Genomic DNA, 24,403 nt, shown 5'->3' with positions numbered 1-24,403 from the left:
AGATTATATCCAGTCTGTCTGTCAGCGTGAGCAAGAGATCTCAAAATGCTGCTTGATTTTCAGCTGTTATATGTTTCTTTTAATAAAGGGGAAAAAATCTTCCCTATTATGGTCTTTTAAGGTCCCAAAAAGAAAAATAACCACTAGAGGGTGTAGGTCGCCACTTTCCCACGAGAACATACGGTCAGAATTGTGCGTGTGTGTGGAGGAGGAGGTGGAGGGCATGTTTGGCACCGCCTACCGCCTGTCAGACTACGTTCAGGGCGCAACCCCACACAGCAGCCCTTGTAGCTATGGAAACTCGTCGATGGCAACATCCACCAGTCTTTTGTGCCCTCATCCTCCTCTTACCTCTCAGAGGTGCTGAGTGTGTGCAGCTGTAACCGATAAATGATACGCTGCAAGATGGCGATTGCGCGACTCGTAGCCTGTTTTGTGCTTTACAGCAGCCTAGGTGAGTTTTCCCCCGCTTATTCACAAAGCTATTATCATATCGGAGGCGGCGAGGTGCGACTACAGTCAAGTTAAATCCGAGCTGTAGCGGTTCTGTCAGCGCTACGAGCCGACAAGGACGTTTTTTAACGTTAGCTTGACGTGTAAACGGGCTGGGAAATGTCAGGAAAACGTTTTTGTTGTGTTTTGTGGCGTTTTAACAGTCTGTTCATTATCGATTGAAGATTGTATTTGATTGTTTTACGCTTGAGCAAACCTCACATCCGAGCTGGAAAATGACGTAGTTGTCAGAGCACCCTTGACGTTTTGAATTTTTTTTTTTTTTACGTGATTTTAAAAACGTGTAACCTAGCCTAGAAATCATACATATTGCACGCTCACTTGTCGACTAATTTCTAAAGAAATTTCCAGAATACAAACAATGCAAACGTTACTTTAGTATAAAAAGACGGCAGCCACATGGTGGAGACCTGTGGTACACAGAAACACGGGCCTGTGAATAATATATATTTAAAATGCTTTGTCTTTTTGGTTGTTGCATATATGTATATGCATCATATACATTTGAGGCTGCTTGAATTTCATTTTATTGTAGTTTGACCTCTCCTGATCACGTGGTGATTGATCGATAGTGATGGTGAGTGGGGTGCCATGAGTGAGGCAGGTCGAGGGCAGCGGTGACAAGATGATGTGCAGCAGCAACAGCTAGAGATTTGTGGCGATCAGCTGATGCTGGATGGTTGCGTCGGCTAATTGGCTGCGGGTGGGTGCACCACTAAGTGTTGAACTTTTCACCCAGGTGCTCTGCAAGCAGTAAATCAAATGACTAAGCGGAGATGACAGGCAGAGGTTCATTTGTTATGCTCTCAAGTTTTGGTTGTAAAAACTCCGAGCTGTGTGTGAATGTAGCTCACGATTTGGTTTATGTTCTGACCTTGAGCTTTAGGGTGCTGTCATGTTTGAATAATGAAAATGAATCGTTATTCAAACGTTTTGCATTTAGCATATTGTGATTCATGCTGCATATAACTGGAACGCACTGATGTGTAAAGCTGAATTATTTTAAGTTAAGGTAAAAATAGATGCTTCTTGTGATTCTGATGTGCAGAAAATTGGATGTAATTCTTACATTGTTAATTTTTTTTCCTTTATGCTGCAAGAAAATTGAAAAGTTAAAAAAAGAAATGCTATTTCTGAGATTTTCCGGACTCAGAATTGGGCTTTGGACATTATGAATGAGACTTTGCATCAAAAATAAAAATCTGTAATCATTTGCTCATCAGCCACTTTGTTAGGTACAACAGGTAACTCAAATAGCTATTTAGCCAGTCACATGGCACAGTCTATTTATGCATGTAGAAATGGTCAAGACAACATGCTGAAGTTTAAACTGAACTGCGACATCATTGTTGATGGCTGACGGGTTTGTCTGAGTATTTCAGAAACTATTGATCCACTGGAAATCTCCCATGAAACCACCTCTGGGGTTTACTATAAAAGATAAGATATCCAGTAAGCAGCAGTTCTCTGGTTGAAAATGCTTTGTTGATGCCAGAGGTCAGAGGAGAATGGCCAAACTGCTTTGAGTTGATAAGAAGATAAATATAAGTAAGTAATGAGGACACGCAGAAGAGCATTCTGAATGCAAAACATGTTGAACCTCAAAGCAGATGGACTACAGCAGCAGAAGATCACACCATGTGCCACCCCTGTCAGCTAAGAACAGGAAACAGATGTGCTCACCAAAACTGTACAGGAGAAGCTTGGAAAAATGTTTACTGATTTGATCTGATGATGGTAGAGTCTGAATTTGGTGTAAGCAACCAGGAAGCATGGATCCATCCTTATATCACTATTCAGGCTGCTGCTGTTGGTGTAATGGTGTTGGAGATGTTTTCTGGGCTCAGTTTTGGCTGCTTAATACCAAGTTTGCGTGATTTAAATGCCTCAGCCTGCCTGTGTAGTTTTAACAATGTCCACCCTTCATGACCACAGTGTACTCATCTTCTCAAACCGGCTTCTTGAACATGACAATGACTTCACCATACTTAAATGGCCTCTGCACTCACCAGATATCAAGAGCTTGTCTCAATGAATGCCTTTGGCATGTGGCGGAACGGGAGGTACAGATCACGGCAACTGCGTGATGCTATCATGTCAGCATGGTCCAAAATATCTGATTCCCCCACCTTGTTGAACATATGCCTTGAAGAATTAAAGCATTCCTAAAAGTAAAAAAGGTCCAACCTGGTATGAGCAAAGCGTACCTAATGAATTGGCCGTTGAGTTTTTGTGTTAGGATTTCATTAAATGCTAATTGTCTTGAATGATTGTTCAGGAGCAATTGATACATTTTTCTGTCAATAGATGATAAAAAACTGCTAGAGTCCCATTTCCCACACACCACAAAAATGTATTCAAATTGCTTTTTCCAAGTTCATAAAGTTTACAATCATATATTCACATATGAGAGGCAGGAACCAGAGGATATCTGGTATTTTAGTGTTTAACACACGCTCTATCAAATATGAACATTGTTGGCGTTGCTGTTTTATGTAATTTAAGCTGCGTTGTTATAGGTTGCGAAAAATGAGTTATATTTTATCGGCCTTGTGCTTTATTGGGACTTCATTTATATTTCATCTGTCTGAGGTGCTGCAGTCATTGTGTCACGTGCGTAGCTTGAATGAACAGTTTATTTCCTCCCAGTTCTTATAACAACATAACCAACTTAATCAAATCTGCTTGAGCGTTGAGTTGTTCTGTTACGCAGTCACTCCAGTATGCTGTAAATCCCAGTGGGCCTCCTCGCTCCATCCACTGTCTTCGGCATATTTGCTGCGACTGCACTGGAATGTCTGGGAAAAAGCTTTTTATAGATTCACTGGATCAACAACTTTTTGTTGCAGGGACAGGGATGGGTGGTTGTTTTCATATTTAGAGCGTAAGAGGATTGCTGAATGTGGCTATTTAAAAGCCAGTTTCTCTCAGAACTGACTATAGACCTACTTTGTCTTTGCATTAGAATGACAGAGGGATTAAAAATGAGCCCCTGTTTGCTTTCCAGCAAGCGCTGAGATTATTTTCATAATTCAGAAACATTGTCTTCTCTTCAGCCTGCACCGTGTCACGGGGGAAGGGAGGCTACCAAACATTGTTGTCTGCGTGCTTTTATTTTAAGCTCGCATTAGTAATTAGTTATACATTGTCATGTTAATTGACTGTGGTTACTCTTTCCCACGTCCTACATTTTGCATTATTTGGAAGAGAGATGAGAAAAACCTTTAATAACATCCTGTTAACGCCGTTCCTGCTTGTACAACCGGTGCGCACTGATTCTAGATTTTGTTCGCCCCAGATAATAAAGGCTAAAAACTTGTTTTTCTCCATGGTTTTTGTTCAGATGAACACGGGAGATGTATCCTCTAAGGAGATTTTGTCAGCGTTACAACATACTTATGAAAACAGATGAACTCGAGCAGATCTGTTTCCTGTAAACTTTGAAAAGCACATCACACACGGCCGTGTTGCAACCCATAACACTGCGAAAGCAGTTGTTTTCTCTTACGTGATACTTTGAGTCTGCAGTGTGATTGCAGCTGCAGATTTAATTAAACGTTCCAGTATTTGAAAGAGCTTTTGTTTTTCTTTCTTTCTTTCTTTTTTTCAAAAATATCGTTCCTCAAAACGAGTACCTCGCAGATCTGGAAGAAGCAGTTCAAAGGGCATTTTGAAGGGTCAGTACGTGCGTATGTCGAGGGAGCTTCAGTTGGACGGGCCTTCGTCGCGTCTCTCGGGATGTCCAGTCACTGCTGTGGTAAAAATAGCCCTTGATGTACAGGGTGGGAAAGTCAGCAGCAGAGACGGAAGCTGAGACCTGCGAGTCAGATCTCATCACTGTCCGCAGCTGTGCTTATAAGAGCGGATGCTTTGGTTGGACCCATGTTTTCATCACTTGAAGGCTATATGCTCGCTCTCCCTTTGGCTCCCAGTCACAATGTACAACTCAGGGACGCCCGTGTCCTAACAAGGCTGCTCAAATCCCTCGGAGTTAGTCAGAGTGCACGCTGCCTTGGGAAAACAGGAGGGATGTCTTGTCGTATTCAGGGGCGGCTCAGATTATTATTGTCTAATTTCAGCCTCTATTTGAAACCCTAACTACTGCCCCCACTGGGAGCGTGATTGCCTTCATTACTCAGCATGGGTGCTGTTCGTTGTGCGTGTACTCAGTAATTACTGCATTTGGAACAAAAAAATGTTGACTATAGGGTACCAAGGGAAGGTAGAAACCTACTTATTTAGCCTTAGCAAAGACTGTTGAATTATTTGTGTTTGCCGAGCAGTAATTTTCACATTTCCTTAATTCGATGTCACACTGCACACCCGTCTCGTCCCCAGATTCACGTATTTTCCACTTAAATTGGCATTCGGCGGACCCAAATTGAACAAAACTTGTGAATTACGCCTCTCACCGTTATAATCTGACATTTGCAAAATAACACTGATTGCTTTCAGCGTTTCGCTCAAGCACTGAACTTAAAATAAGCGCGTCTCATGTGTTGTGTTTGTGCCAGAGGGAAACGAAGATGGTTGATTAAGTATGGTTCAAATGTGAGCTCATTCCCGCTGTGAAGTTATTCTTGTGCTTCTGATTTGATTTGTTTGGGGATCTTGATAAATGATTTATTTTGCAACCTCAGTATGAATTAGTATTATGATTTAGCAAAGGAGCTAGCCCTGAAAAAATACAAAAAAATGTACATGTACTTCTAGTAATATAATATACTATATACTAGATGTACATTATAATAATATAATGTAATTCTAGTAATATTTTAGTGTGTATGGTTTTTAAACGATGTGTAAAAGTGGATGAACTGCGCACCCCTTCTCTAAACCAGTATTTTTTTTCTTCAGTGAGTAAACGCTTTAATAGTACACTGCACCAAATACTGAAATGACTTGGGGGCTTTCTGGTCTACTGGGTGACACATCATTGACCATTTCCAGCTATTCCTCAGGGGCGCATCGTCATCCATAATATCTAACATAACTAGTGATGCAAACTATCTCTGCAGCTGTGTTTTTGTCAGAAATCAATATAAAGATATCATCTCTAACTCCCCCTTTTTTAATAGTTAATGTCCCCAGAATGGTTTCCAGTGTAACGGTCGCTTAAAAAAAGAAATTAAAAACTTGCATTCAGTTCAATTAAATTGTATTTATATAGCACCAAATCACAACAGCAGTCACCTGTTGTAAGGTAAAGACTCCACAATAATACAGAGGAAACCCCAACAATTAAACAACACTCTTTGATCGAGCATGTGACTGTGGAAAGAGAGAACAGGAAGAAAACTCTGTTATGTGTGTCTTATTATGATCAACTAATATAACCATATGTGCATTAACTACACTCACTTCTAATGGCTAAAGGACATCCCTGTTGCTGGTGATGAGCTGGGGGGTAAACATTTGGAGGGCCAACCACACTCAAACTTGCAGCCAGTTAAAAATCGCTGGTTAACCTGGTAACGTGACATGCAGGTGAGGGTACTGTGCAAGAGAAGCACACACAGAAGATGGGAACAGCAGGCTGTGCATAAAATTTGAACATAAGCTCCAGGCTGGAAAAGTGAGGCCAGAGGAAAATCTGCTTCAAATCTGCTTCCATTCTTTCTCCGGGTTTTTCTCCTGGTTGCAAAAAGAAAGTAAAATTACTGGACTTCACTGACCTATGACCTCAGTAAACACTTTCCTGAATGTTCTGTGTTAGTTTCACATCCTTTTGAAAACAAAAGAACAAGTTAGGCTTGCTTTTGCAGTTACCAAGTTGCTACTAGGGATGCATGCGACTACTTGATTACACATTAAAATGTTCTGCCTCTTGCTAGTTGGTACCAAAGATACTAGTTAGCTAAGTTACTTATTTGGTTTTTATTAATAAGCAGTGGCAGCTCCATCCCGGTGAGAAATGTTGTGACGCCACCAGCCACAAACCAGGGCTGTGGTTTGTTGGTACTGTGACATTAAGTACTGTGACTATTATATATGGCACAGTGTCCAACAGATTTACATTTAAAACTCAACTTGATTATCAAGACATGTGATTAGCGGCTTCAAATAGCTCTCAAATACATGTGCAGTTATTGTATGGCTAATATTTAACCTCATCACTTCACTTCAGTTCTGAATGTTCTCTGAGGGTTGACTTTTTCTCTTGTTTAAATAACTAGCAAATTAGTTACCAGGAGCATCCTTAGTTACTACTGCATGTGAGTGTGTAGCTTGAGACTACAACATAGGAATTCAGTGAGGTTACAGTGGCAACATCCATCTTCTATATACAGTTAATGTTTGGAGCCTTTCTGTTATAAAACAAGCAGTGTGAAATAAAGTCAATATAGCAACTGTCATGTTTGCTAATGGCTAAAGCCTGTGTGTCATTTACTTGGTCTGAGCCGGCTGTGCTGCAGTACTAAACACAAATCCTTTTATTCTGTCCTGCAACTTATTACAAGAGCATTGCTGATCCTTAGTAACTGAGCTAAAGTGACTTTGGCTCTTGTCTGCACGCTTACTTACATTGTCTGCTGCATTCTCGGTCTGGATTTCATCTTGCGCAGGATTAAAGCTGACAACAACAGCAACAACAAAAAATGGGTCACTATCCAAATATTTACAGAGTCCTTCGTGTCAAATCTCTGTTTTCTTTCATTATCATTTACAACTAGCCCTGGTCTCTTCCATCGACTCATCATAAGTCACGTTATTATCCAATTAAACGCCACAAATAATTCAAGTTAAATGTTAATGACAGTATATTTCTACAAGGAGTTCATTAAAAATATGTGGCACACTTATGTCAGCTATATTTGTCGGTCTAATCCAGTGTTTATTAGGCAACATGCCCGGTTTATAATGTCTGCTAATGAAAATGCTCGCGTGTCCAATCGGGGTTACTCAGCGTTTACTGCCTGTGTTTTTTTTTCTCCACAGGTCACATTCCATCATCACTTGGGGTAATCCTCCGGACCACGGACAAGATTGTTTGGGCAAATGAGTTTGAGCGTGAGTTGCTCGAAAATCACACTAACCTATTTAACCAAAGTACCGTTTCTTTTTTCCAGATTTAGCCTGCCTCTCTCTCATGCTGTCATGCGTTCTGTTTTCTTCCCAGCCATCGAACTGACCTGCTTAATAGAGTCCATCTCGACAAACAACCCAAGGATCGAGTGGAAAAAGATTAAAAATGGTGTTCCCAGTTATGTGTACTTTCAAAACAAGATAGCAGGTAAACCTCTTGGAAACTGTCTTTTAGAGAAACCAGTAGAGCACAGTGTTTCAAAGCAAAGTCGCAGCACTCAAAGCTTAGCTGAGTGAATGCTACCTTGAAAGACCTTGGCTCAGAATTCTGTTTTTAAGCCGTGAAGTCACGCTGTGTATTTGAATGAGCAATTGTAAAGTGTTTTTCACCCCCCCATCTCTCTCTCTTTCTGTCGTTCTCCAAAAGGGGACTTGGAGAGCAGAGCTCAGCTCAGAGAGCCGGCCAACATTCTGATCTTCAACGCCACTCGATCAGACACAGCAGAGTACCGCTGCGAGGTGGCCGCCATCGATGATCAAAGGGACTTTGATGAAATACTTATTAGTCTTGCAGTAAGAGGTATGGAGAGCAGAGCTAAAAGTCACTGCATGTCTATATCGTCAACCCTCTAAAGTTCTAATCACACTTTGTTCTTATGATCGAATAGATATTAAGATTATGTGGCAGTTTATACATTTTACACTCAATTTACTTCTGAAATATAAAGCTACATCATGATTGCTGTCACTGTGAGGTTGCCATGCATCTAACCGTTGCCTTTGAGGTGCTGGTAGATTAAGCTAGTGGCCTGCTGGGACAGCAATCACAACCATTTAACACCCACTTACATAAATCACTCGGGATATCTGGGGCTTGTGGCGACGTTATAACAATTCCAACTTTAACCTTACGTATCACTTGATGACAGTTCTCTTTGTCACCATACAGTGGCTGAGAACACACTTCACCTCAGGGAGTCGCAGACTTGTCTTTAGACACGGAGCCTGTTGCAGACCCTGGCCTGCACACAGAGAAACACAAAAAACGAGTGCCAGCAGTGTTTGCTGTATGTGGCATAACCACTGCCTGTATATAAATTGTGCACCACTATGGACTTTATGGACAATAACCCTGTGTGTCTGAAAAGTGAAGCCAGTGTGGATGCTCTTTAAACCTGCATTCTTTATAGTGACCAGCAGGTGGCAACACCTCTGGTTGCAAACAGATTGTGTGGGAGTCAATGAGGAAATCACCCACTTGGTCTTTGAGCTCAGTCAACAGTTTCCTGATTAATTTTATGGACGTATTTGCTACTTTTAAATCCTGGCCAGCAAAGTATGTTGTTACAGATGAAATGATGAAATGTTATCCTTTAGCCATTTAGTAAGTAAAAGTATCGCTTTCAGCAGTGTGTAAATGCTACACAACATTCAGCAGCCTGATGTGAATCTGTGCTTTTTGTGTGTAGTGAAACCTGTTGTACCACGGTGCAGCGTGCCAGAGGCCGTCACAGTGGGAACATCAACAGAGCTGCGATGTCTGGAAAATGAGGGCTTTCCCGCTCCTCAGTACCGTTGGTTTCACAACAATGAAGAGCTTCCACAGGATCCCAAAAACAGCGCAAAGTTTGCCAACTCTTCCTACAGCATCAACCCCGACACCGGAGGCCTGGTACAAAAATGACAAGCATCCTGTTGTTGCTACATTTATGGCTTTATCATTTCAGTTCCTATTGTCTGTGCAAAATATCTCTTGAGGCACGGCAGCACTCAGTATTTACTATTATTATTGTTAAATGAACAGATGTAAACTTCTTCTCCCTGCCTGTCTGTTCTGTTTGTAGACAGGACTCATTAGTGCCGGGTATTCTCTGTCAGAGCTTATCTAATGTAAATGTTACCCGCTTAATCTAAATAAAACCTTAAGCATTATATGACTAAGAGCAGGATTAACCCTCGTGTGTAAAAAGAGCCAGTAAGAACACTTATCCAAAACCTGGCATATGGAACAAGGATAATGTTGCATTTAAAGCCAAACTGATGTGTTTCCAGGTAAAAGTTTAACATCTGGCAGAAATTTAACCATGTTATAAAGCATAGAGCGATGCCCTCTAATCTAAAATCTTACAGCAGTATTAAAAGCAGCCCGTAAATCCATCTGAAGGCCAAAATGTCGCTATATTCAACCACAGCCAGACATCCTATTGTTGACAGTTCGTCTGCGTGTCAGTGCACTGACAGTTTTCTAAAAATGTCTCCACAGAAATTTCGAAGGGTCAGGAAGGAGGACGCGGGGGAGTACTACTGCCAGGCAAAGAATGATGCGGGGCATGCACAGTGTCCCACGCAAATAATGGAAGTCTGTGAGTGACATTCACACCAGCCAAGCAGGTCTTTTGACAGCACTTTAAGCCAAAAGCAAAATCAGACACGTTCACTCTCAAGTTTCAAGTTAACACGGCAAAGAGAAAAAGTGTGAAATAACAGAAGGAAGCTAAAACATATGAACACAGAGAGGACAAGACAGGCGCGACTTCACATGTAGGAATGAAATAAACTTTATCTCAAAGCAAACATCAATATTTTTCATTAATTTTACCCCAAGCACCACTGTTCCCACTAAATATTATATAAACTATTTGAAGGCCAAGCATACTTTGTGCTTATAACTGCCATTTGAAGGCAGCTAAGGGAAACTAATTCCCTCTGCTGAGCGTCATCCCTTTGCAACGAACTGGATGCAGGAAAGCTCCGGCTGTCCAGGTCAGTCTGATCCCAGCACCTCGCTGGGAAGCAACAGTTTCAGACACCCACGCCCCTGATATGCTAACATGCCCATGACAGCGTATTCTGCAGCCAGAACATGAAGCAGAAAGGATCAAGCAGCTGTCCACACAGTTAAAGTGTTTTTGCACACTATAGGCATTCATTTTGTTGTAGGAGTTGTTCATTTTTGAACATTTGAACATTTTTATAGAAAAAATAATGGAAAAAACAAACAAAAGACATTCACCATAATTCATGTAAAAAATCTAATTCGTTATTTTTATCACATTTATTATTAAATGTCAAAATTTTTTTACTGTACATCATCTGAATTCTTCTTATTTAATGTGATAAGCAGACAAAGTTTGTTTTTATTTGTTTCATTGTTTGGTATCTTGAGTTGGTGTATTTAATGAACATGAAATTCTTCTTATTTTCATCAAAGCCAATAACAATTAAGTGAGGATTTTAGGAGTGTGGCAATTACACAAGATATACATAAAAATGAAAATGCAGCAATGATATAAGTCATGGTTAAAGGCTATCGATATGTCTCAGGCCACGTAACTCTCTCAAGAGCACTTCTCTGTGCCCTGTTGCAGATGACGTTGACATCCTGGGGATTTTCCTCAAGGTGTTTGGTGCTGTGGTTGCGTTCTTATGCTTGGCGGTTTCCATTTGTCATTCCTTCAGACGTGGATGCTTCCACAAAAAAGGCCACAATGAAAATAAGTGAGTACAGTCTGCAGCTCTGATGAAAGGATACAAAATCCTGACTTTTTTTTTTTTTATGCATTCTGTTTCACTTTATTTCAGCTACAACTGGCCTGCACAGAATAGCAGTGTTGAGTATGGAGACGCGGATGAGGTAAACTTACAAAGCACACCGCATTCGTTGGAAGTCAAATCCAAAAAAAAGAAAATCTAAGGTAACTTCCTACTTCCTGTTTTTCATAGGGTCATTTCCGCCACAAGTCTTCCTTCGTTATTTGACAGCCGACACAGAGGACGCGATGTAACCACGACGAAGTAAACTTGCAACAATGATGCTCCACTTGGTAAAGTTTGGAGTCTAACATGGCACATTATTCTCTGATGCACATCAAAATCAAATCAGCCGACTTGCCAAAGTAATTTTAATATCATTTTGTGGCACTTGGTTGAGTTTTGCAATGCCACAGATTTTTTTGTTGTTGTTTATTAATATTAAATTCCATGAAAATATTTGGTTTTTACATATTTTTCTCATTTTATACTCAACATAAAGCTACTGTACAATAAAACGATTTCAAAGCTGTGGAGGTCGATGTTTATATCACAGTGTCATCACAAAGGTTACTGTAAACTACATTCCCTCACTGTTTTTGGACAAATCCTCTTTTATAGCTCTTCAATTTTTTACAGTGGACGTAAATTGTTTACTTCATCCTTGTTCTTAGTTTGTTTCACATGCAGAGGACGAAACATGTTTTTGTACATACTGTAGTTAAACAGGCAATAAGTAGCAGGCTGCAAAAGGCTCATGAGCTGACTAGAAGGCACAATTTAATAGCCTATGACTATATTTACAAATGAAAACAAACATGTACAAGTACAGAATAAAGTGTGAATTTTAACACCATATATTCCAATATGCTGCAAACTCAATATGTACTATAAAGGTGGTGTTGATGATTTCTTGGAGTGCTGTTTCTGTGTATAAGTGACCTTTTGTGCTTTACTAATTATTTTGTGAGTATTGGACATATTGTCCAGGTTTGACTCAGTATTATAAATGTACATACATGCATATACTTTTTGGAGCTTTTCATTTGAATGCGTAGCACTCCATACCTTATTGTAAATATTGCAATAAACTGTTTATTGGAAATACATTTACAGTATTCACTGTTCAGTGTGTATCTGCAGTGTTGAGCCTGTCAGTAACAACAGTGTGTCATTTTAGACATTAGTGTCAAAGATGTGTGTAACAACTCAGGAACTGTTGTACAATGTCCACTGTTCATTTGATATTAATGTTATACGTTAATGTTATTTTGTTACTATTAAATATATTTCAGCTGAATTTTTGGAGTCTCAAATGTTTTGGTGGATTTTGTCCAGATGATTAAAGTGAAATATAGAGATACACAGACAAACAAGGTTTCTGTGTAGTGAGGGGGAAATCACGCACAAACACAAACATAGCTTGTCCATGTTGACTCAATCCAGAAATGTTTTTTGTGGTCCTCCTATTGCAGCTCTCTCTGGAAGAGACTCTCCTGCCTGGCAGCACAATCTCACCCTTGCCGCTTTAACTTTGTTTCCAAACCTCTCAACCTGAACTCAATCCCTCTGATACTCATTTTAATCCTGTGCCTCCTGGTAAATCAGCGAAAATCTTCACCATCTCCGGCTCAACCTCCTGTGTTGTTTTTACGGCCGCCGTCTCACTACCATCACAACACATGACAACACACAAATTATATATGCAAGTCAAAAAATCCAGAGTGGAGGAAAATTAGTGCAGGTATTACAGTAAAATGAAAAAGCTTTTTGAAATCAGTTGGCTCATAGTTTTGTAGACATCCAGAGTTTCATTGAAGCGCCAATCAACGCTTCATTAGGCAAGTTGTAATTATTATTATTCCAGTTTTTCTGAATTGCTAAAACACATTTGCTGAAACCTCCACCCATTTTCTCAAAACCTTAAACAGAACTACATTCACAAAACCTCAGATTCTTCTGTCAGAATCAAACTATCACTTCAAAATCAGTTTTTACACAACAAGTAAAAATATATTCACCACAGAATATTCGTTAGACACTACATCAGATAATTGAAGATACGGCATTCAGGGCATGTAGTTAACAGGAAATATTTAAGTGTATTTAACAAATGACCATAATTAGAATGATATGAAGTGCTGAATGTAGATAACAAAAATGAATTAATTAAAAATAAAACTAAATTAAAAGCACATTTCTGTAATTCACAGATTCATTCAACATCATCATGTCTTTGTGTGGGGCCAGTCCAGAGGACTTCATCCACATCATCCACATCACAGGCAATATTCTCCCATGCCAGGCAACATAAGAAAAACCTTCTTGAGTGCAGAAACCAGCATTGACTAGACTCCAAAGTTGTCCCATCACAGGTGTGTTCTATTGCCTCCAGTAAAGTTTCCCCAGTGTAGGGCTGCCGGTCATAGACCTTCCACCTCCATGCAGAGAAAAACTCTTCTGTTGGATTCAGGATGGGGCTGTAAGGTGGAAGGGAAATGTTTATAAAGCGCTGGTTGTTTGTGAACCATTCATGTATCAGGACAGCACAGTGAAAGTTCACATTGTCCCAAACAATGACATATACAGGTTGCACTGCTTGTTGATCCAGCTGTTCATGTGCAACCATGAAATCCTGTAGATGACCCAGAAATGTAAGGAGATGTGCAGTGTTATATGGCCCCAGGTTTGCATGACAGTGGAGAGGCCCGCAGTTACTTTGCCACCATGCTGGCCAGGGACTTCAATAATGGCATGTTGACCAATTATGTTCCTGCCTCTCCACCTCCTTTTTGCCAGATTGAATCCTGCTTCATCTATGAAATTATATTCATGGGTCCTTTTCATGAAATCCAATTCAAATCCTCTACAGTAGTGTACTATAAGTTATACAGAAAGATGAAATAGTGTATTTACAGTATACACATTTCATTTATGTACATTACAATATAGCATAATAGTAAGTCTATGGGCATAGAATTCTAAGCGTCGCTGCTGAAAGTGTGTGTAGATCGCACATACTGATGACGTAGAACTCTTGTGTAGTGAGTTGCTGCGTGCGAAAGATGACAGCTGTGTTGGAGTTGTGTTCACATTTTGCCTCCAGTGCCAGTGTAAATATAATAGCATTCATACATATTACATACGCTGTACATAATAATAATAATAATAATAATAATTATTATTATTATTATTATTGTTATTGTTATTATTATTATTATTAACTTCTGATAATTTAAGTATTTTCATAATTTTTGCTAATGGTTTGAAAGTGCTTATAAATGTTTATATTGTTTGCATGAGTGTAGTATTGTAATGCAATTTATTTATATTTCTTTTCCTTTTAACACTTGCAGGTCTTAAACACGCTGTAGTTCAAGCATAATCGCTAGTGCCTAGCGACTTCCGCGCCTTTCTTTCCGCTTTTACTGTGAAAAAACGCCACCCGGAAGTAGTTCAGCTAACGCAGGTAAAGAAAGCTGGTGTTACATCCTGGTCGTTTGACAGCGTTCGTCGTTTTATCCCCAGAAAACAAACATGTAAGATACATTTACGCGGCGAGCTCTGTGTGAACAGCAGACCCATCCGTCGCTGCTTCGGGCTGTTTATCGGTGAGATCCAGGCTCAGCAACGGAGAGCAGAAAAAAAGAAAACGGCTATTCACAATACTGTGTGTTTTAGCATCGAAGCGCTAATTTGCTTGACATGTAGCTCGTGTGGAGGTTTCTGTGACATATCTTGAGACTTTTTAATGTCAGTCGGTGTAATTCGTGCTACGAGAAGCAGCCAAGCTCGCGCACTCCGCAGGCCTTAGCGTGCACTTGTTTTCTACTTTGAAACGTTAGCAGGTTCGGTGCAGCGTGCTAACAAGTCAGTTAACTCGCACTTAGATAAGATAAAGAGTTAGCGAGGACGCAGCATTATAATGAGTTTCTTTAGTTTTGGTCAAAGCGCAGAAATCGATGTTGTCCTGAATGACGCCGAAACGAGGAAGAAGGTTGAACACAAAACTGAAGATGGGAAGAAAGACAAATATTTTCTTTTCTACGACGGCGAGACTGTCAGTGGAAAGGTGAATGTGACGCTGAAGAACCCCGGAAAGAGGCTGGAGCACCACGGCATCAAAATTGAATTTGTGGGACAAATAGGTATGTAAAAATAGCAGCGAGTGATAGACTGTGGGGTGAAGAAACATGGAGGCATCCCTCAACAGTGAAACAAACAGATGCTTCAGTTTTCAACTTTATATTAGACATGAAAGGAAACACAGGGGGCCACATATTACACCTGTGTAGACCTGTTTCAGATCACCTGTAAGCTGCACTCTAGTGTCCTTAATCTGCTGCAGCTGGACTGTTAAAAGTTCCAGCAGTGAAATTGTAAGCAACACAGACAATCCCTGCTTGAGTGTTACATTTGTGAAAGAGCTGTGTGAAAACTTGGACACACAAATAGATTTTAAGAAGTGAAATTCACATGGTATGGCTTTCTGGCCACTAAAATCAATTACGAGTTCAAGAGCTCAGTTGTATCCAAAATCGTGCACAGTATAGTTTGTTTTTTTTAATTCTATCTTTCCTCTTGTTCTAGAGTTGTATTACGACAGAGGAAACCATCATGAATTTGTTTCCCTGGTGAAAGATCTCGCAAGACCTGGTGAAATAACTCAGTCCCAGACCTTTGACTTTGAGTTCACTCATGTTGAGAAACCTTACGAGTCCTACACAGGCCAGAATGTCAAGCTAAGGTAAGTTTGATCCTTCACTGTCGTTTTGTCAGCAGTACAGTGAGCGCGTTACTTGTTAACCTGCCTGTCATGTGGTTGCACTTAAACTGAGCAGTTTTCAAGCTTGATGTTGGCCACATTTGACTTGCAGTACATGCACGCTGCTCAGACCAATGACGGTGGAAGTGAGTAACGTTAAATCATTACAGTGTCAACAATCGAGGGGTGAAAAGTGAACTGTGACGACTTAATATGTGTTGCAAATGTTGGACAAGGGCTAGACTGTGAATGCTTGAAGACAGCTGCAGATCTTTTGGGGTATTCTTTGTATGCAGTGATAAGTACCTATCAAAACGTATCCAAGGTGAATGGGTAATAGGGTTGGACTCTGTTAATTGAATGAACAGAAAACGCTTTAAACTTGACTTGAAGGTGTCAGACTAGTCAGATTGACCATGGTGAGCCCTGTCCACCACCAAAGGTTCCTACAGATGAATGCGACAGCGTCATAGCTGGAAGGGCACTGGGAGAAGGTAGGCTTTTACCAGTGTAAGAGGTGGCAGCATTATGAATATGCATTTCAGTGTTGCAACCAGACATCTGGTTGAGTCTTTGTCATGAGGTGGAGCAGTAAACGATAGGATAGGCAGGTGGATTTGACATTATGGTCAATTAGTGTGTAGTTGTGACTTTCTACTAAGGAGGAAATGGCACTTTTTTCATTGCCTGTGTGCTTTATTTTCAGATATTTTCTTCGTGCCACGGTGATAAGAAGACTAAATGACATCACTAAAGAGATGGACATTGTGGTCCACACACTGAGCACCTATCCTGAGCTCAACTCCTCCATTAAAATGGAAGTTGGAATTGAGGACTGCCTCCACATCGAGTTTGAGTATAACAAATCCAAGTAAGGCTTGCAGGGCTGCAGCAAACCACTATCATTCACTTTTTTCCCTTGTTATGCTGTGTTTAAGAGTGAAATAGTTTTATACAGTATCAGCAAAACCATCTCTTTTTAAGTGAAAGATGCATTTATTTATTTAGAAACTGAACCAGTAGCTGAAACAATGATTGATTTATTATCAGTTTAAATGAAAAGCATGTACTGAACATTGTGCTTGTTAGTGACTAAACTGTAGATCTCATTCGCAGTTGTCGCCTGTGCTTTTCTTTTCTTTTTCTCCAGGTACCATCTGAAAGATGTAATTGTGGGAAAAATCTATTTTCTGCTGGTGAGAATTAAGATTAAACACATGGAGATTGACATCATCAAACGTGAGACAACAGGCACAGGCCCAAGCGTTTACCACGAAAATGACACTATTGCCAAGTACGAGATCATGGATGGAGCGCCGGTCAGAGGTAAACAAAAGTTATTCACAGTTTCAACAAGTCACACAATGCAAACACTGCTCAGCCTCTGAGAGTGTGTTTAACATTGCAGGAGAGTCCATCCCCATCCGATTATTTCTGGCTGGATATGATCTGACCCCCACCATGCGAGACATCAACAAGAAGTTCTCGGTGCGCTACTACCTGAACCTGGTTTTGATTGACGAGGAGGAGAGACGTTACTTCAAACAGCAGGTACGACTGGAAGCAAAACATCAGACAGCGTTTTTACATTTTTCTGAATCTTCTACTTCACTAGTTTAAAACTATCCATGTGAATGTGATTTTTAGTGCTTATTAGTCTATATGAAGGGCAGCTCTCAAACAGTATCCAGCTGGTGGATGTGGGCACAGCTGCAGATGCTCTGCCTGGCTGACATTAGTGCAGCTGTGGCTGGATGTGGTTCTGATTTTGACTGCCTCTGTATTTCGATTGTGTCAGAGTGAAAGGACAGTGTGGCTTCAAGAGGAGGCTCAGCCTCCAACTACCACTGTAGGCACACAAAGCCGCCTGCATGTAGTCAATCAGTGCTACATCCTGTTGTGTCACAGCCGTAACTGTAATAACTGAAGTGTGCCTACAGCCAGGATGTAATGGCAGCTGAACCCTGTTTCACTAAGAAAGCTGGCGAACATCCTCCTGTTGTTTGCTTTCTAAATGTGGGGGTACAGGCTATGATAGAGCTGTGAGTGTGTAGCGATTCTGACTGTAGTTACAGCTAGCGCTACTGAATAATCAGAGGTGGGAACTGAGAGCAGGTTCCAACTGGTTCTGTTCTGAATTGTACTCCATCCAAAGCTTATGCCCCCCAGCTTATCAGTGCCTTTTATTAGTGCTGGCATGTTTTATTTATTTATGTCTTTTTTTTCATGGCAGTGGAGCTGAAGAGATAATAGACCTGCTGCACTGGCACTAAAAACCCCCCCAAAAAACGAAATCCTATGTAGGTGAAAATCGATCAATAATCAATAAAGAATCTGCTTGAAACCTCGAAACTGAACACCATCAGTAAAACCTTATCAATAGCAATTCTTAAACACAGGTGCTATTGTGGAGCTCTGCTTTTTTTCTGTGTTAGATAGTGAAAATGTTGCACTAGAAAACAAGTCTGACAGCGAATAAGAAGTAGTGGTGCTTTTATTGGTTGATGTCCCACTGACTGGTTCTAAAAGGCTAAAATCATTTATCAGTCACATTTGAGAGCTAGGAAAACTCTGTGCTCAGTTTGGTACCTTTTCTTTCATTTACAGGTCATGGGCTGAGGTGTTCTTCATGTCATCACCTTACATTTGTCTTTGATTTCTCTCCCCTCCAGGAAATCACACTGTGGAGAAAAGGGGACGTGGTGAGGAAAAGCATGTCTCACCAGGCTGCCATCGCCTCTCAGAGGTTCGAAGGATCAGCCGCTTCAGAGAGCGCACTGGAACAGGCTGCAAAAGAGGAGAGCGGGTAGAGCTGCAGCTCTCCTCTCACGGGACTCACAAAGGGTCTGCACTGGGGTGGTGGGGGGTACATGTGAACTGTACAACATCTGGAGAGGCAGCTGCTTTACTTGTAGCTGCTGCTTCTAGTAAAGAAAGAAGGGAGACCGACATACGGTAAAACTGTGTGAACTATGAAACAGTTTGCATGAGGCATTCAAATGGGCTTCAGGCTGCTGGTCCTATCCTTCCTCATTAATGCATTTTTTTTTTGGGGGGGGGGGGTTCTTTTTGGGAATCAAAGTAAACCCATGTCTTATTGTTCGCTGGGTAAAACCATGTGAAATTGAATTTTTAAGCCTTCTGTTTGTTACGTTCTAACACTTTTGGGATCAATTGATTTCTAATCTCATAATTATTTCAAACGAATGCTCATCAAGTGCATCTCCAACATTCCACGTTTAATGAATGCATTCCTAACATTGTTCTAAGGTCAAGAAATCCAAGATAACTTTGCACTGCTTTACCTTGCTGAACACATTTTTCTGTGTTTGTGTGTTTGCACAAAAAAAGGATGGAAGTGGAAACTCTAATCTCTCGCTGCTGTTTGAGTGAGAGAGCTAAAGTATTAATCCACACGTTTGTTTTTAACCCTGTAAATAAGGCCAGTTAAACCTGTTATCCTGTTTCCAGCTCGTGTACACAGACTATCTAGTACACAGTGCTACAAAATGACGTTTCATGTCCATAAGCTTTACCTCAGCATTCCAGTGGTGTTAGGAAAGGATGTCAAAGTGTTTGTCTTGAGGTCTGATAGTATGAAGTCTTCTGTATCCTCTTTATTAGAGACTTAAAAGTTGTGCCTACGTGTATCAAGCTAATTGAATCCTCCTGCCTCTAACATAATTTTAGTCTTTTAACCAGAGAAAGTTACAGTAGAACTATCTTTTGCAAAATGCTACTCGATTACTCCTTGTTCCCAAAAGTCTAATAAATTGATGCCAAATGAATTTAATTCTCTGTGGTTTTGTTGTGAAAATGAATGAATGTGTTGACTTAATGAACCTGAGCATTCATTAAAATGTACTTACAGCTAATGTAGTTTTATTTATTTAACATTCAACTGCTATAGAGTAGTGAGCAGATCTGCAACAGAGTGACTGAGGGGAGGGGAGGGGGATCAAGGTGCTGCAGTGGCCCCATCAAACTCCAGACTTTAACCTCTCTAAGAGCTGTGCATAAATGACTGCCTGCAAACCTAAATAAACTGAAGCAATGCTGTAAAGAAGAGTGAGCCAAAATCCCTCTACAATGTGAGAGACTAATACAGGGATACAGACAATAATCAGTTTATTGGTGCTGAAGGTGGTTTTACAAGCTACTGAATGATATGATATACTTCAGTTTTTCACATACACATCATGACTGTACAGTTTGATTTTTAAGTTCTCATGAGTTGCAAAATTAGTAGATTTTTATTTTGAATTTCTCATAGGAAAATGTCCTTCCATCCATTCTCTTCCACTTTTTCTCATCAGGGCTGGATCTATCCCAACTATCATAGGGCAAGAGTCAGGGTATACCCCGGACAGGTCACCAGTCTGATGCAGGGCAATTTAGAACAACAAATTAATCTAACCATGTAACCACCACATGTTTGTGTTTTCACAGATTGAATCTGGACTATGATGTCTAATAAAAATATTTAATATCTTTAATAAACGTTAACAGTTACAGTGAAGCAATGGTACTTGTGATGATTTTGCTGCGTTGTGAAGTCAATCCTTACAGTGGCTCTTTGTCCTCCAGACTCAAGATGAAGTCAAACTCCTCTGCGAAGAAAGAAACAGTGTTCACAGCTATTTCTCTTTTATTTGTTTATTTATTTACTTTTTTCTTTCCGCTTCTGTCATACCGGTGTTGAGAGGCTGCACAGAGAGCCTAGCCCTTGTAAAAAGCGCCATGTCCTTGAGGGGCCCCCCCTTAGCGCGATGCTGCAGGTGGTGCTTTTTAAGCTCCGACAGAGGAAGAAAACGCTTCATCATCCTTTGATACTGGACGTCTACCTGAGGGAGAAGAGAACGAGCTCAGCCTTCACGCTTGAGTCTTATCATTAACTGCGCTTAATGCGTTCAGCTTACCATGCTCCACTTGGGGTCGTCTGGTTTGCTGGTTGCATCATAATGCACATCTTTCCTGTCAAACTGAGTGTGGTCCACATAAGCTTCCTTCACAACCTAGAAAGAGGAAATGAAGCTGAACATCGGGCCCGTCTCGAGCTTTACCTAAATATAGAAGAGCGACTCACTTTCATGAGTCCTGCTATCCCCGGCTCCTTGCAGTTGCTGTGGTAAAAGAAAGCCAGCTGCCCCTCTTTCATCTGCCTCATGAAATTGCGTGCCTGCAGAAGATAAGCATAGCAAATTCAAAAATAATTTGCACAGTGGTGCAGTGAGCAGAGACAGAAAAGCCCTTTCAGGAGTAGCAGCGCATTGCTCCTTTTTTCAGATAAACATCTTCTTTTTGCAGGACTCTGTGCTGCAACTCTACCTGATAATTACGAACGCCATCCCAGCAGCTGGTCTGATCAGGCAGAGCCTTCAGGTCCTCGATGCCAAACTGCAGAGTGAACAGGAAGCATCAGACAAGTGAGACCAGCTCACACTTTAAAATGCGCTGACAAAGCTGGTGCTGCTCCATACCTTTACGTCGATGCCATTCTCAAAGCGGCTCTCGGGCTCAGACTTCATCAGCCAGCGTGGAGAACCAGAAGACGCCGAGCTCTCGTCAGTTTTTCCACCAGAAGTTGCAGCTTTCCTCTTCTTCAAAGCTGGGGACACTGGCTCCCTGTCATCATCTTTGCCTGTGGTTTGGAAGCACTCTTTAGTTAAAACTGTGTTTACACGCACTCTTCGAGGGGTTGAATGTCACAATAATTTGGTGTTTTTAATGATTTCTTTGAACCGTTCTTTTTCCAGGGTGGAGTGATTGTACAGCATAAATCTGTGATGACTTTAAAAAACAAGAACAAGCGCTTAAGTTATAATAATAAGCGGCACTGGAGGTTCTGCAATGTTGTTATTTCTTTGGCAGCACCCATTGGATTGACCAATACTCAGAACAATGGAAAAATCGAAGGAACTTAGTAAACATCTAATAAATAGAATTGTAGATTAACACAAGTTGGGAATGTCTCTTAGAAATGCAGATTCCAAAATAATCAGTGCAAACACAACTTTCCGGGGTTCTAGAAGAAGACCCACACTGTCACCCTCGCATGAGCAGAAATTGGTTCAGATGTTCAGGAACAACTAAAGGACCAAAAAGGTTCAAGCCTAGCATGAACGGGAAACTAATGGAACAACAGGAAAACTGTCTACAGTGAAGTTAGTTTTACAGTGCCATGGACTAACTGTCAAGCATGGTGGTGGTAGCATCATGGGCACAAAGTAGATGGAATAATGAAGGAGGAGAACTATGTCCAAATTGTTCAACTTCACCTCAAATCAACCTGGACACAATTGAGTGTTTCAATCAGACAATGATGCCAAACACATGTGAAATCTGGTTTTGTAATTGATAAAGCAGGTTAACATTAAGCTTCTGGGATGGCCTTCCCAAAGCCCCAACCTAAACCCTATTGAACATTTTTGGACTATTTGAATGAACCCTACCAATTCTTCAAAAAAAGAGTGGTCAAACATGCAGCCAGAATTATGCATGAAGTTTGTTGATGCCCACCCAAAGTGTGTGGTTGACGTGCAGCTTGCTAAAGGACAGTCAACCAAATATTAGTGGGGGTGTTTGAATGCACTTGACTCATTATATAAAATTGAGACTAAATTCAAAATAAATTCACACTTGTGCACCCAATGGTTTTGGTTAATTAATTAAAGATGTAGCTATAAAATATTCTACCCTGGAAAATCCTTAGAAATCCTGAAATTACTCTGAGATTCATGCCCAGGATGAGTGTATTAACCTTCTAATATCAGACAGGTGATTTTCTTCTGTGATTTGATTTACCTACCTGAACCTGTATTCCTTTTACTGACTCTGGCCTTTTTCTTTGGTGGCATCTCTTTGACTCTGTAAAGATCCACAAAAGGTTTGGATGGTTTGTTTCTGTAAAGCTTGTGAGGGCAAAAACACAAGAAGTTTTAGGTATAACTTGTACTCTGGTAGCTCTCCCACCAAGAACTCAGACAATCAGCATTTTTTCCTTTTTATCCACTAATGATTTCCATCCCTTATATTTATATCCATTTATACTTTTCTAAAGTTCATACAAAGTGTTGTTAACTGAAGAACATTAGGTTGGGTCAGTGTCTTGTCTCTTTATGTAATCCCAAACGGACTACTCTAAAAATCATTCAAAATGAGTCCAAGATCACATAAATTTGGCTTTATTTACCGGTAGTTGCGTCCAGCCGCAATTAATGTTGGTAAGCACAGCAGTCTTCCAATGAGCCGTGATTATCTTCTTCATGTAGGAAGCTTTAATTTGAGAAGTGTTATTAACATATATTTTTAATAACCACAGTTTACATCAGTAGTGGCAGACTGAAGGTTAGAAACACCTCAACTTAAATAACACAACCACAAACTGTATTTGGTGTGACTCAAGTGCTTGCTGTAACTAAAGAAAAACATACTGCACTAGTTAACAATATTAATGCTGGTATTATTAAATGTTTTCTGAATAAGTGCTCTTATTTACATGTGTAAACTGCTTAGACACTAACAAGCAGCAGAAACACAGAAGCATCAGGAATGCGTGCAAACTAGACGTAACGTACTGTCCGGAGATAAACTCGGTAATAATCAGTCATGGAGTCGTACCTTCAGCTCCGCACAGCTCCAGCCATCAATCCCGCGGAAAAAACTGCAACACGTGACCTAAAAACCGTATAGGTGCACTCGATTTATTCTCCAGCCACTGCCGTGTGTCCGCTGTAGAAGCACTGCCGCCATATTGGTACGGGGAACACGTGACTATTTTCAGGCCTTTTGGTTTATTAGGAATTAAATTAATCGGATTTTATTGTCTATTTATTTTTCGTTTGCCTGTTTACTTCAGTTTTTATGACAATAACACCCCTTTATTTTTATTATTATTATTATTATTATTATTATTAATATATTATTATTATTATTATTATAACCTACAAATAAACAGGGTGTAAGTTAAGTCAAAGTCAACTTTATTGTAAGTTTTCAGTGTGTACAGGATACACATGGAAACGACTAAAGTGAATCCAAAATAAAATAAATAGTCTGAGAATATGTGATAAAGAAAGTAAATATGAGGTTACAAAGTGTTATGTTATGTGTTAAAGCCTACAGAATTGTTGGTATTAATGTATAAAGGTTAAAAGGATTCTCAAAGCTATATACATTTATTCATTTATGCAAGCTTCACAATTTTATGGAAGCTTGTTTCCAAAATAAGTTTTGCCAGGCAGAGTGTAAATTGTAAAATTTTTTAATTAACTTGAGATGTTATTGATTTATTAAGACAAAATATTAACTTCTCAAGTTGAATTCTGAGATGTGAACCTGAAATATTCACTTACAGATGGTAAAATAAGTGAATACGTTAACAAAAGAAAAAAATAAAAAATAAATCAGTGGTAGACACAAGCTTCCATCATTTACATTTCACAATTTAAATATCATTATTTAAAAAGATATACAATTAAAAAATAATGTTATGGACCCTACACTGTAGTGTAATAATCAAACTGGTCATGTCATACATCTGAATAAATAACAGCAAATAAATGCCGT

The 24,403-nt window shown here is 40.1% G+C and overlaps 3 protein-coding genes across 4 annotated transcripts; 2 read left to right on the top strand and 1 right to left on the bottom strand.

Annotated features, from left to right (window-relative positions):
• Positions 1 to 257: 257 nt before the first annotated feature.
• jam3a (junctional adhesion molecule 3a) lies at positions 258 to 12,370 on the top strand. The gene is made up of 9 exons (XM_085243714.1): positions 258 to 454; positions 7,453 to 7,524; positions 7,634 to 7,747; positions 7,967 to 8,119; positions 9,009 to 9,211; positions 9,803 to 9,902; positions 10,908 to 11,037; positions 11,122 to 11,173; positions 11,263 to 12,370. Exons 1-9 carry the CDS (start codon positions 391 to 393, stop codon positions 11,296 to 11,298), a joined length of 924 nt encoding a protein of 307 aa, XP_085099840.1. The 5' UTR covers positions 258 to 390; the 3' UTR covers positions 11,299 to 12,370.
• A 2,143-nt stretch (positions 12,371 to 14,513) lies between these two features.
• Positions 14,514 to 19,623, top strand: vps26b (VPS26, retromer complex component B). The gene is made up of 6 exons (XM_085243711.1): positions 14,514 to 15,218; positions 15,661 to 15,817; positions 16,542 to 16,706; positions 16,986 to 17,161; positions 17,244 to 17,386; positions 18,508 to 19,623. The coding sequence occupies exons 1-6, from the start codon at positions 14,996 to 14,998 to the stop codon at positions 18,643 to 18,645; spliced, it is 1,002 nt and encodes a 333-aa protein (XP_085099837.1). The 5' UTR covers positions 14,514 to 14,995; the 3' UTR covers positions 18,646 to 19,623.
• Positions 19,624 to 19,946: 323 nt separating this feature from the next.
• Positions 19,947 to 24,107, bottom strand: thyn1 (thymocyte nuclear protein 1). Of its 2 annotated transcripts, none has more exons than XM_085243712.1 (9): positions 23,456 to 24,107; positions 23,028 to 23,110; positions 22,644 to 22,746; positions 21,316 to 21,476; positions 21,164 to 21,232; positions 20,922 to 21,014; positions 20,755 to 20,850; positions 20,529 to 20,679; positions 19,947 to 20,445 (listed from the first exon to the last, which is right to left on the bottom strand). In XM_085243712.1, the coding sequence occupies exons 2-9, from the start codon at positions 23,100 to 23,102 to the stop codon at positions 20,399 to 20,401; spliced, it is 795 nt and encodes a 264-aa protein (XP_085099838.1). In that variant the 5' UTR covers positions 23,103 to 23,110; positions 23,456 to 24,107; the 3' UTR covers positions 19,947 to 20,398. The 2 variants fall into 2 exon arrangements, with proteins under 2 accessions (XP_085099838.1, XP_085099839.1); XM_085243713.1 differs by having other exon boundaries at positions 22,644 to 22,702; positions 23,456 to 24,096.
• Positions 24,108 to 24,403: the final 296 nt, after the last annotated feature.

Source organism: Mchenga conophoros, linkage group LG14, assembly GCF_057382185.1.
Source record: "Mchenga conophoros isolate Kocher_MC1m ecotype Shallow Benthic linkage group LG14, M_conophoros_male_GT1.1, whole genome shotgun sequence".
NCBI lineage: Eukaryota > Metazoa > Chordata > Actinopteri > Cichliformes > Cichlidae > Mchenga > Mchenga conophoros.
Note: the sequence above shows the minus strand (reverse complement) of the source record. Positions and strands in the feature narration are given on the sequence as shown.